General features: G+C 40.1%; 1 protein-coding gene across 1 annotated transcript; it reads left to right on the top strand.

Moving 5' to 3' along the window:
- The first annotated feature begins 567 nt into the window (after positions 1-567).
- Positions 568-9,738, top strand: wdr89 (WD repeat domain 89). Its single transcript, XM_079573532.1, has 5 exons — positions 568-748; positions 2,669-3,205; positions 5,459-5,711; positions 7,449-7,713; positions 9,559-9,738. Exons 2-5 carry the CDS (start codon positions 2,679-2,681, stop codon positions 9,717-9,719), a joined length of 1,206 nt encoding a protein of 401 aa, XP_079429658.1. The 5' UTR covers positions 568-748; positions 2,669-2,678; the 3' UTR covers positions 9,720-9,738.
- The last annotated feature ends 4,473 nt before the right edge of the window (positions 9,739-14,211 follow it).

Raw genomic sequence — 14,211 nt, 5'->3', positions numbered from 1 at the left:
ATTAAAAATTCTACCTGAGCAGAAGTACAAAACTCTCCACTTAAGGTTCTTTAGAAGTTTTTTTTAAGTATTGTCAAACCTGAACTAAACCAAGATTAAACTAGGTCTAAAATGGGTCTAAACCAAGAAAACACCAGGACTGGTTTAAATCACTGTTCAAAATACACTACTTTTACTTTAACTCCAAATCAACGATGTAGAGTAGAAAGTAATGAAGTAAAAGTGAAAAGTAGTCATCATAGTAAAAGTAACAGTACCTTAAATATGTATGTACTTGTACTTTTTTACTTTGCAACCAAACCCCCTAAAACTGAAAAAGGAATGAAAATAAATCCCTGTATTATTCACTGCTCTCTATCTCCCTCTACTGGAGAAGTGACAGGTCAATTTCAACTCCTTAAATTATTACTTTCACCATAATATTCCACGACTACATGCATTAAAGTAAAAATACGCATTCATTTGTTTGATTGTATTTAATTTTATGAACGGTCTTATTATTTTTAGCGATTGTTTTTAGTGGCGGAACTTTTCTCTGAATGATCCGCGTTTCCTCACGGACTGTAAACACCGCTACACGCGCCACTTCCTCCACGCGAGTTTCTCTCAAAAACAAACGTGACATGAGGATTTTAGAATAACGTATGGATCATTTTGGACTTTTATCAGATGTGTAGCATAAACAGAGGTTTGCGGAGGTGACCCAGTGAACACGGCTGTGATGTTTAAGCTTTTATGAGCGGAAAAGGTAAGAATTTATAGATTGCTCCATTGAAATGTTTTTGTTTCTATAGAGTAGTAGCTTGGTAGTTGTTATAGCAGGAGGGGAGAGTGGGGTAAGTTAGTTTGTTGGTTTATTCTTTTCCTTCCATTTAATTTGTTTTGCATTTGTATCATTTGTTTGAGGTGAAACAACCAAGAAGTAGAGAGATAATATAAGATAATCCCTTCTTCATCTCACAATGGAGAAATTCACTTGTTTACCTCTTAACTCCCGCCTGAACCGAGAGGATCTTTTTCCTCACGTCATCAGATTTTTTTTTCCATCATTTTTTTGTTGGGTATTCAACTCATTTTTGTAACTTTTTTGACATTTTTTGTTACATTTTTGTCATTTTTTCGTCAATTTTTTGTCACATTTTTGTCATTTTTTGTCACATTTTTGTCATTTTTTGTCACAATTTTGTCATTTTTTTTGGTCAAATTTTTATCACATTTTTTGTCACATTTTTGTCATTTTTTTGGTCAAATTTGTATCAAATTTGTGTCCTTTTTTTGTAAATTTTTTGTCACATTTTTGTCACATTTTTGTCAATTTTTGTCAATTTCTTGTGACATTTTTGTGACATTTTTTCCACTTTTTCATCAATTTTTCGTCACTTTTTTGTCAATGTTTTCTCACTTTTTTGTCACATTTCCATCATTGTTTTCGTCTCAGTTTTGTTGCTATTTTCACAGCTTTTTCCCAGAAGCTTTTGGACTGGGGTAAAGCCAAACTGGAGAAAATGTGCTCGGTTCAGGTGGGAGTTAAGGGGTTAAATCAGCTCAAGCCAGGAAATGTGCAGTCAATTAAAATAGTAAATAAAGGTTAAGGTATCTTATGTACAATGAATGCAAATAATTAAAAAAATGAAGTTAGAGTAGATTATAACTGCAAATTCTTTCAGTCTTAGTGCAGGTAAAATGACATTGATTCAGAGATTAAAATGACGCTATACAGAGATTATTGCACATAGTTTTTTGCATAGTGGTTACTGCACATGAGTTACTTCACAGTAGTGTTCTACAGTCTAACATCAGTGGGGATGAAGCACCTGCGCTATGAAGAAACTTCCTTTTTACTACAATTGACTCTGCACAACTTCAAATCATAACAACGCCGCCCAAGAAGTGACTTCCTGTTTCCATCCAGCACGCCAAAATAAAAGCATCATTATTCATTAGTTCAACTGTCTTTCTGACTAGCTATTAACAGATAAAACACTTCAAATGTGTGTATTTATTTATATTCTTGTAATGTCGCAAGTACCTGCTGAACTAATCAATGACATGAGCTGTTTTATTTTGGCGAGCTGGAGCGAAACAGGAAGTCACTTCTTTGGCGGTGTTCTTATGATTTGAAGTCAATAGGGCGGAAAAAAGAACTCTGCCAAGTTTTTCCTGTTTTTTTAATCATGTATTTTTTTTTAGATTTAACAAAAATCCCTACATTTCCCCAAAATGTATTTTTTATTTATTTATATTTTTACATTTTTTTTTCACAATTTTTTGTTTTTGTTCATTTTTATGCCCTTTTTTCCCCTCCCAATTTCTTTCCCCAATTTTTTCCTTTTTTTCTTCCATTTTGAAGAACAACATCAGTGATGTCGTCATTTTTAGTTTTTGCCACTTTTCCCATGGCTTTTTTAAAAAATCACTTTTTCGTTGCTCTTTTATCCATTTTTTGTTGCTCTTTCGTCACATTTTTGCCACTTTTTCCATTGCTTTTTTGTCACATTTTAGATGTTGCTTTTAGGTTGAGGAAATGACAGACTGGAGACCGTGTGCTCGGTTGAGGTGAAGGTTAAGAGGTTGAGGTTCCCCCACTCTCCCCCCTCCTTATCTGCCTCTGGTTTCACGTGGGAGAATGGGAGGGCACCTGACACAAACCACCTCTGCTCTTCCCCAGCGTGTTCCCGATGGAGGCCCTGGAGCGCAGACTCTCCTCTCTCTCCGTCTCCAGCCGCTGCGCCCCCTCTGACCCCGCCTACCTCCTGGACCTGTGCGCGGCGCCCCCTCCTGGCGACGCCGTGGCCGTGGCCTGCTCCGACTTCACCCTCCGCCTCCACGACAAGCTCGGTCTGAAGCGGCTGCGGACGTTCGCCGGCCACACGGGCCCCGTATCCGCCGTCAGATTCTCCCACGGATCCACCGGCTGCTTCTACTCCGCCTCCCTGGACGGGACGGTGCGGCTGTGGGACGCTCGCGGCGCCGACGGCAAGCAGGCGCAGGTTTTTAAAAGCGACGCGAGTCATTGCTTTTCCAGTTTCGATCTGAGCTGCGGCGATTCGCTTTTGTGCGGCGGGACGGAGCAGGTCAACGGCGAGGACAGTTTTCTGGTGTTTTGGGACGTGAGGAAACCGGGCGGGGTCTTGTTAGGCGTCTACTCCGAGTCGCACTCTGATGACATCACACAGGTGCGCTTCCATCCCACAGATAAGGACAGGTAAATGTATTTCAATATGACATACCGTAAATTCTCTAATACTGGCCTGTATTCCATTAGTGGCCGGGTCTATGACAGAGGCCGGGTCTATGACAGAGGCCGGGTCTCTAACAGAGGCCGGGTCTCTGACAGAGGCCGGGTCTCTGACAGTGGCCGGGTCTCTGACAGAGGCCGGGTCTCTGACAGAGGCCGGGTCTCTGACAGAGGCCGGGTCTCTGACAGAGGCCGGGTCTCTGACAGAGGCCGGGTTCGCGGCTGGCGGAGGCAAATTAAAGCCGGTCTCTAAAACAGGCCGGGGCTTTTATTAGAAACTATAGCGGTAGAAATATTCCCCATGTTAGGAATTTGTCTCATACTCGTTTAAATGAAAACTCACGTGCAGGAAGTAAACAAACGGGAACCCGGGCCGAGGGGGGACGCTGCGGAGGAGCTGATCCGAGTGTAACTTTGACACAGATTTAGCCACTTTTCAAACCTCCTGTGACTATATTTGTGACCCTCTAGGGCAGACCTGGGCAAAGTACGGCCCGCGGGCCACATCCGGCCCGCGAGATGATTCAGTCCGGCCCATAACTTGTAGGGCATAAATTCATAAGCATGTCAAAAAAAAAAGTAAGTCTCTAGCTCATTCCTGTGCGGAGTTGTGATTTTTTATTTTTATTACCAGAGTGCTCACTCCAGCCACTAGGGGGCAGATTAAATAAGAATAAAAGTAAAGAATTCCACAGGTGTCCAGCAAAGGGCACTGGCATAATAAGATATAAAGATATAAACAACACATTGTGTGACTTGCAAGTGGGAAATGGACAGTCTGCCCCTGGGCAGCTGTGGCTACAATAGTAGCTTACTACCACGGAGTGCGGAGTGAATGAATATTGACTACAATGTAGCAGAGACTTGTGACACAGGCTTGTAAAGTGTAAGCCGTTTCTATGAGGCTACAGTCCTGCCAGGCTCATCATTATAGATTATATAGATATAATCTATAGATATTGAAATAATTTATAGATATTGAAAAAAAGTCCTCAATGTATTTTCCCAATCAAAACATTTTTTTTTATTTTGGAGCTTTTGTTCATGGACCCCAGCGATACACTCCCGATATATTATACTTATATCCCGATATAAGTTTGAGTTATTGTTGGTGCGGCCCTCCGACTCAATTCAGGCTCCTCATGTGGCCCCTTATGAAAATGAATTGCCCACCCCTGCTCTAGGGTTTTAATAAAGTCACCATCGCGTCTTCAAAGCACGTCCAGCTGCTCCGTGTGCAGGTCAGTCCCACGCCTCAAAATAACTCCTCCGATCAGCGCAAGCGTCTCGTCTTCTCTCGGGTCAGTCTCATGATCGATCACAAACACAAACGCTCCGTCTAAAATCGCCTTTTACACAAGATAACAACAAATAATCCGGTCCGCGGTAAAAACGAAACAGAAACCTGCAGTGACGCTGATGTCAATGCTCCGCTAACAGCAACGAAACACTTCCTGTTGTCCCGACAAAATAAAAGGCGTCAATGTTCCAGCCGCTGGGAGAGGGTTTGAAATAGGGCTGCAGCTAACGATTATTTTGATAATCGATTTATCTACCGATTATTTTCACGATTAATCGATTAATCGCTTGGCTGTGAAAGGTGCATGGAAATTGTATTTTTTCATTTTCTGACCACATAAAGCTAAGGTGGCGCCGCTTGAGGACATGTTGATGGAGTAAACTTAAAGTAAACGTTTGTGGGAGGCTCTTTGTGCTAATTCTGCTTTCTGATTGGACGAGGCAAAGACAGATATTTATGAAATTTACAATGTACAAAACACTGCAGACCCTAACTTTAAAAATAAAGTAGGTTTTCATCCAAAATACATAATTGTCATATCATTTTTGCTCTATTTTAGTCTGTGTTCACTAGAAAATGATTAATCGATTACTAAAATAGTTGACAACTATTTTAGTAATCGATTAGTTGTCGATTAATCGATTAGTTGTTTCAGCCCTAGTTTGCAATGTTAATTAATAAGTGAACGTAATATTTTAGGTGCAAATGGACACAAATCTCGTTTTTCTTCATTTTCCTGGTCGTCCGTTTTGCTCAAATAGAAATAAAGGCTTGTCTCTAACTGTGGCCTGGTTCCAGTAAAGGCCTGGTCCTCGATGCCCTTGAATAAATAAAGGCCCCGGCCTGTATTAGAGCATTTACGGTAAGATAATAAGACGCTGGACTTATAAAACAAATCTAAAATCTGGTGTAACCCTCAGGTTGGCGTCGGGCTCCACGGACGGCCTGGTGAACGTGTTCGACCTGACCGAAGGCGCGGAGGACGAGGCGCTGGTCGGCACGTGCAACAGCGAGTCGTCCGTGAGCGCCCTCTGCTGGCTGGGGCTGGAGCGGCTGCTGTGTGTGAGTCACGACGAGGGGCTGCGGCTCTGGGACCTGAAGAGCCTGGACACGGAGGACGAGCTGACGGTTTACAGCACACGGGACGCACGAGTCGTGGAGGGACCAGGCGGCGTGAGTACAGCAGAGGGGTTAGCACTGTGAGGAGAGGGCGTGAGTACAGCAGAGGGGTTAGCACTGTGAGGAGAGGGCGTGAGTACAGCAGAGGGGTTAGCACTGTGAGGAGAGGGCGTGAGTACAGCAGAGGGGTTAGCACTGTGAGGAGAGGGCGTGAGTACGGCAGAGGGGTTAGCACTGTGAGGAGGCTCATTTTCTCCCTTAACCTCTTACCACCCGCCTGAACCAAATGCATTCTGTCCTCTTTGGCTATTATATCGGTCTGTGTAACACCTCATTTGAAAGCTAAGACCCATAAAACCGATCTTTTTCCTCGCGTTGTTGCTGTGTTGTGTCTCCTTTTTTTATGTTTTTTTGTTTTTTTTAATTTAGAGCTTAGAGTTTTTGTAATTTTTTTGTTGAGTTTTTGTCACATTTTTGTTGAGTTTTTGTCACATTTTTGTTGAATTTTTTGTCACATTTTTGTTGATTTTTTATCACATTTTGGTTGATTTTTTGTCACATTTTTGTTGATTTTTTGTCACATTTTTGTTGATTTTTTGTCACATTTTTGTTGATTTTTTGTCACATTTTTGTTGATTTTTTGTCACATTTTTGGTTGAGTTTTTGTCACATTTTTGCTGAATTTTTGTCACATTTTTGTTGATTTTTTTGTCACATTTTTGTTGATTTTTTGTCACATTTTTGTTGAATTTTTGTCACATTTTTGTTGAATTTTTGTCACATTTTTGTTGAATTTTTGTCACATTTAGTTTTTAGTTTTTGTGTAGTTGTTGTTGCGTTTACATCCTTGTTTTATTCTATTTTTTCGTGGCTGTTTTGGTGCTTTTTTCCCCAAGAAGCTTTTTGATTAGGGTAAAGCCAAACTGGAGTAAATGGGATCCGTTCAGGTCGGAGTTAAGAGGTTAAAGGGACTAGATGCAAGTTTGTCATTTTATACTCACTACTGCCACCTCAGGTCTCACACATAACTGCAGCTTCTATATTAAGCTCGTGCATGACGGCACTTCGGACCCAAACTACCAACTTTTAAAGTGACAGTGCAGGATTTTAGAGGCAGTTGTGATGAACAGGTCTGGGCTCATTCTACACATTAGGACATGGCTGGAACATGTAGGGGGAGGAAAATACTTAGTTTTAACATTTTTAAACTCCATTTAACATCGTAGGAGGTCATTTATCAAGACAGGGGCTAAATAGTGAGTACAAGGTGAAAATTATAGCAATTTGTGGGCAAGTTGCACCTAGTTTACCATTCAAACTGAGGCCCCTAAATGAGAAAGCGCCTGGAAAATGACTCCCAGTTAGTTTTAATGTCAGAGCAATCTTTAGCCAGAGACATCCAGAGAATCCCTCCTACACTGGGCCACTCCCTGGTCTTTCCCACGCTTACTCATTCACAAATATTGACATGTTTGGTCATGCGCTTGTGCAGACGGAGCAAAAGTTAATCTGATGTTGCGAAAATCTGCCTTTTCTTTCCGCTGTTTAACAATATCTCCCCTTCAGTAGCTCCGACAGAATCCGCACTTTACAAGCTCCGACTTATTGAGCTCTGAACAGCAAAAAACAAAGCAACATTTTTAAGTAGAAACAAATCTTAGTCACAAATATATCAACAAAATAAAGCCATACATTTGAACCTGGCTTGTCCATTATTTAGATTTTGGCCATTTTTCTGCATAGCTTTTCTTATTTTTGAATTGATACAAAGTGCTTCCTGTCTCTCCTCAGGCCGGCTCTGCTCTGGATTACCTGATCGGCGGTTGCTGGTTGGACTCCGAGGGGCAGGTGTTGGTGGTGGGGGGCAGCGGCGGGGGAGACGTCCATCTGTTCACCTGCGACAGGGCGGGGCTCAGCCCGGTCCGGACGCTGACCTCCGGACACACGGCCACCGTGCGATGCTTCGGCTTCGATCCCCAGAGCCTGAGTCTGTTCACGGGAGGAGAGGACGGGCAGCTGCTGCGCTGGAGCCGCGAGGAGACGAACCCGGGGCCAGGTGGGAGCAAACACTAGACTTTATGTAATGCTACAGTAAATACAGTTTAACCTCTTAACTCCCACCTGAACCGAGGCACATTTTCTCCAATTTGGCTTTACCCCAATCCAAAAGCTTCTGGAAAAAAGGTTTGAAAATAGCGACAGAATTGAGACGAAAACAATGATGAAGATGTGACAAAAAAGTGAGAAAACTTTGACGAAAAATTGACAAAAAGAAGACAAATGTCACAAAAAATGTTTAAAAAAAATTGACAAAAAAAATGTAAAAAAAAAAAAGACAAAAATTGATGAAAAATGACAAAACATTTCCAAAAAATTACCAAAAAGTGACAAAAAATGGACGGAAAAATGACAAAAAAAATGACGAAATAATGACAAAAATGTGACTAAAAATGATAAAAATGACAAAAAAAAAGACAAATGTGACAAAAATGTAAAAAACATTTTTTTAAATGGACAAAAAAATGTTAAAAAATGACAAAAAATTATGAAAAAATTAAAAAAAAAATGTTGAAAATGTGACAAAAAGTGAAAAAAAAAATGAAGAAAAAAATTACAAAAAAGTTACAAAAATGAGTTGAAAACCCCCCAAAAAATGATGGGAAAAAAATCTGATGACATGAAGAAAAAGATCCATTTAGATGAGTTTTGTAGATCTTAGCTTTCAAAGGAGATGTTACACTGGCCTACAGGATTTGGGTAAAGCTGAACTGGAGAAAATGCTCTCGGTTCAGGCGGGAGTTAATTTGTTAGATTTGAGTCTTCAAACTTTGAAAAGTCCATCTTGTAAGGCCCCACTTGGGTCTGTCCTGTTGAATCAGTATTGTAATAATAATAATGGCTTACACTTCTTTTTCTTCTTTTTCATTCACTTCATACTCGGTGGTGGTAAACTTTTTTGTAATGTACAGTAATATACATTAGAGTTCAGGATGGAGACTGGCACATTTCCGAGTGCCAAATACGAGGTTTCCCGTTATATTTTCCCGAAACTAGACACTCTAATACACTATTTGGTAGTTCTGTGATGAACGGAAGTGAAATAAATGATGATCAAAAACACCAATACTACTCCCTTGCTACATCTTGTCACTGGTGCTCCTTATGGCCAGTCCAACCCTGCCAGGAACGCACCGGAACATGACTAAAATCAGTATAAAAGTGTGGGAAAAGCCACGGAACAACTGGTAAATACATCTTCTGTAATGGTGGCACAATCATTAGTATATGTTAGGGGTGTAACAATGCACCGTGCCACAGAAATCTAACAATATGAACCGTACTAAATTCTAAATATTTAAGCTGTGTGTCATCATCACTTACAGGGCAAAGTTACATCCTCCAAAAACACATGAAGGCTGCGTTAAAGTGCAGATCCAGTGCACTCCTATGGTGGCGCAGACAAATGAGTCAAATCCATCCTGGTCATAATCCGCATCCAAAAGCTTTGTTTCCAAAAAAGTACAAGCAGAATGTCGTCCAGGAACAGCCCAAACACAAGCCTCAAATCAAATGAGCTGTTGGCTAACTTGCATCTAGCCCCTTTAACTTTAGAGCACTGTGTTTTTTATTTTGTTTTGTATTGTGAGCCCTATTGTAAAGCAGCTTTGAAAAAATTAGAAAGCATTGTCCATGTATTTCTGATATTACAAATACTGCCTAATAATGAACATTTAGGCAATTTTATTATATCTTATTAGCCATTTATATCACACCGAACCGTGAGGTAGCTGAACCGTTACACCCCTAGTATATGCACTATAATATGTATGATTTATATATTTTTCTATTATATATATTTCTATTAGTTCATAGCATTTCTCTGTTTATATTCTCCCCCCAGGGCCGGAGCGGGCGGTCGGGAGCAGCCGACAGCAGCAGAGTCCAGAGGGGGAAGAGGAGCAGCTCCAGAACAAGCGGTCGATGAAGAGCGAGTCTGTGATGAGGCTGAAGTCCAGACCCCACAAGAAACACAAGCTCAACCGAGACAAGAAGCACATGTGACCGAGACCCAACCCCTGAGCCTCCTGCGGTTCTCGTGTCGTGAAAATCTGACACATAGTTTTTTATCCTGGAATAATACATAAATGAATGAATGAGATGAATTGATGTTATTTATATTTGAATGCTATGAAAACAGTCATTAACCTCACTGTTAGAAAAGTGCTCATCCTTTCTCTGATGATGAAAAACAAATGTGTTTGAAGATGTTTATTTGATTTTCCACATAAACAATCTGTCAAATCCGAATGATCGTCTTTAGTGACTCCTCTGTGTGAGCGTGTATGAGTGAGTGTGGATCGTGGTTACGTGTCGCTAACATCGATAAAAGAAAAACGCAAGAGAACGGGGGACATCGAAGGAAAAGGAAATGTTTGACTGCACTTTCCCTCTGTGGCATTATTACTATTTTCACTTTATAGTTTTGCCAAAAGTAACTCAAAGTAGTGAGACTCGGTTACATTTTTGAAACATATTACATGAGATCAGGTGAGGAGTTCAGTTACCTGGGAGGAGCTCGGAGTACACACTTGTCACTTTTTTGCCACTTTTTTATACATTTTTGCTACATTTTTCTCACTTTTTTGCCACTTTTTTTTTGTCATTTTTTGCCACTTTTTCGCCACATTTTTCTCACTTTTTTGCCACATTTTTGTCACTTTTTTGCCACTTTTTTGTCACTTTTTTGCCACATTTTTGTCATTTTTTATCACTTTTTTGCCACATTTTTGCCACTTTTTTGTCACTTTTTGCCACATTTTTGCCACATTTTTCTCACTTTTTTGTCACTTTTTTACCACATTTTTGCCACATTTTTCTCACTTTTTTGTCACTTTTTAACCACATTTTTGCCACATTTTTCTCACATTTTTACCACTTTTTTTTGTCAATTTTTGCCACATTTTTCTCACTTTTTTGCCACATTTTTGCCACATTTTTGTCACTTTTTTGCCACTTTTTTTGTCAATTTTTGCCACTTTTTCGCCACATTTTTCTCACTTTTTTGCCACATTTTTGTCACTTTTTTGCCACTTTTTTGTCACTTTTTTGCCATTTTTTTGTCATTTTTTATCACGTTTTTGTCACTTTTTTTGTCAATTTTTGCCACTTTTTCGCCACATTTTTCTCACTTTTTTGCCACATTTTTCTCACTTTTTTGCCACTTTTTTGTCACTTTTTTGCCATTTTTTTGTCATTTTTTATCACTTTTTTGTCACTTTTTTGTCAGTTTTTAACCACATTTTTGCCACATTTTTCTCACATTTTTGCCACTTTTTCGCCACATTTTTGCTACTTTTTCGCCACATTTTTGTCACTTTTTTGCCACATTTGTCACATTTTTGCCACTTTTTCGTCAATTTTTTGCCACATTTTTCTCACTTTTTTGCCACTTTTTTCTGTATGAGTGCAGTGTGTGATGTCAAACATTGGAGGCTACTCTTACCCTCAAATCCTATATCTTTGTTGTTGTCTTTTTTTTTCTTTTTTTTTTCAGTTTTATACACAATTGTCTTCTTTTTGCAAGACGAAAAAATGTACAGTCACCATTGTCGATGAAGGCCTGGGCTCAGACTGAAAGGTGGACGTGAGGGACATTTCAATGGTCCTCTGCCCAAGTGACAAAACATCTAAAACTTTAGACCTGCAGTGCTCACACGAGGCCAAAGGGACAAAGCATTTTTTTTGGGTGGGTGGATGGATGGATGTTTGTTTGGACGGATGGATATCTGGGTGGATGGATGGATGGATGGATGGATGGATGGATGGATGGATGGATGGATGGATGGTGGATGGTTGGATGGATGGATGGATGGATGGATGGATGGTGGATTCAGGACCTGGAACATGAAGGTCTCCTTGTAAACAGGGTTGTTCTGTCCGCGTAGCACTGACGTCTTACAGCGAGAAATCTCCTGCCCCATGGAGTTCAGGAGCGAGAGGCGCCCGTACGTGTCTGCAACGACAACACAGAGAAAAGTCTGTTTTAAATGATAAGTTCAGAGAAGAAAAACACAAATGACATTCATTTATTTATTTATTTATTTATTGTTTATTTTGTGAATGATCAGGTAAATAAAAAGAAAAGTAATAATTATTCAATGTTTATAAATAATTAAGGTCCCTGTTCTGCCGAGATTAACTTAATCAAAGAAACTGGAACTAAATAAAAAACTACACTAGACTTAAATGTAACCAAATAAACAAAGAAACTAAATGATAATAAAGACGGAAACACTTTATAAAACCTACACCTTTTTCAGCCTTAATAAAAGACAAATTAACACTTAATTCATCGTGAACATTCACTCATAAGTCATTAGTGAAGTATGACTAACAATAACTAAACCACTACAGTTAATGCACTAATGCCTAACTAATAATGGAATAGTTCTCCACATACTTTACAAATACATTGTTAAGTATTAATGAAGTGTCAGTCACACTGAACTAATGAATAATGAGTGAATGTTCACGATGAATTAAGCGTTAACTCATCAGTCATTAAGGCTAAATAAGGTTAAGGTTAATTATAAAGTGTCCCTGGATCTGCCAAAAATAAACTTAACCAAAGAAACATGAACTAAATAAAATGAAAAAACTACACTAAACTTAAACCTGAACTACACTAGACTAAAACATAACAAAATAAACCAACAAACTAAATAACAATAAAGAAAACTGACACTTTATAAAACCGACACCTTTTTCAGCCTCAATAAAAGACAAATTAACACTTAATTCATCGTGAACATTCACTCATAAGTCATTAGTGAAGTATGACTAACAATAACTAAACCACTACAGTTAATGCACTAATGCCTAACTAATAATGGAATAGTTCTCCACATACTTTACAAATACATTGTTAAGTATTAATGAAGTGTCAGTCACACTTAACTAATGAATAATGAGTGAATGTTCACGATGAATGAAGTGTTAACTCATCAGTCATTAAGGCTAAATAAGGTTAAGGTTAATTATAAAGTGTTAAAACTCAGAGAACACAGGGTTAAGTCTCCCCCAAAGTAACTTTGAAGAAGGTCCCTGGATCTGCCAAAATAAACTTAACCAAAGAAACTAGAACTAAATTAAGAAAAACTACACTACACTAATAATAAAGAAAAACCTCTGCAGAGACGAACCAAATTATATGAAATAGAGATTAAATAAACCGAACAATACGTAAAGATAAAGAAAAGTAAAAAAAATAAATACATAGATAATAAATATAAAATAAAATAAAGTTCTGAGCCGCTGTCTAATAACACGGCTTGTCCCATTTGGAGAAGAATCGCTTCAGTCCAGACTTTGGCCGGTTCTTGAAGGCGTTGAGGCGGATGTTGAGGTGTTTCACAGCATCCTCCTGGAACTCCAAGGTCTTTGTTCCCACGGCAGCGAGCAGAACCTCCAGGGAACCTCCGTACTCGTGGATCAGGTCCCGGGCGGCGGCTTTGCCCAGCTTCTGAACGTTCTTCGGTTTGAGGTGGACTCCTTCAGGGACTTTGAAGTGGTCCAGGGCGGCCTTCACCAGCAGGTCCACCAGCTTGTCATGGTAGGACCTCAGGTGGGCCGGCCGATCCTTGAGAAGTTTCTTTACCATGACCCGGATCACAAAGTTCTCCACTGTGCGGTTGGAGACGGTCTCTGGAGCTTCCATGGACTCTGGAACTGCGTGAAGTTTTGAGTCTTCGTCACACAGATCTTCTCTGGGATAATCTAGGATTTTGGACTCAATTTGATTTTCTGGGGCGAGATCTTGGCTCTCATCCAGGCTTTGGTGGCCTTCAGAGCAGACGTCGTCAGGGCATGAAGGCTCCTCTGGACTTTCGAAATAGTCTTCATAGATGTCAAAGAAGTCATCTGTGTGTAAGAGTTCTTTGAGCTCTGAATCTTCACCCGGCTCCTCTGTTGTGAGGTTTTCATCCACACCTTCTAGACTTTCAGCCCACAGTGGACTATTTAATGCGAGATTCAAAACCTCCTGAAGAATCTGGTGGCTGTCAGAGATGGTGTCTTTGGGCCTGGTCTCATTTTGAGTCTCAACAAGACTCTCTGCGCTGTTAGCGTTTGTGTCATCGTCCTGAATGTCTTGTTTTTCTGGATGTGATGTCTCTGATGGGCTTTGATTGTCCACAGAGCAGATGTCTTCAGGGCATGAAGGCTCCTCTGGACTTTCCAAAGAGTCTTCATAGATGTCAGAGATGTTGTCCACTGAATCATCTTTGTGGGACAGTTCGGGGATCTCTGTATATATGTGTTCTGGGGCAAGATCTTCATTCACATCTTCTCGAGCTTCAGCCCACAGCGGACTGTTTAATGCGATGTTAAAGATCTCCTGCAGAATCTGGTGGCCGTCAGAGATGGTGTTTGTTGGACATGAGAGATCTTCATGACTTGTCTCCTCTAGACTTCCGACATCAAGTCTAGTTTCCAAGTCTACTGAAGAATCAGGGTCTGTCTCCACTGAGTGGTCTGGGAGAATCTCTCCAGCTTC

Source organism: Gobius niger (genome assembly GCF_951799975.1).
Source record: "Gobius niger genome assembly, chromosome: 16".
NCBI classification, from domain to species: Eukaryota; Metazoa; Chordata; class Actinopteri; order Gobiiformes; family Gobiidae; genus Gobius; species Gobius niger.
This window is presented reverse-complemented; position numbering and strand designations above follow the sequence as displayed.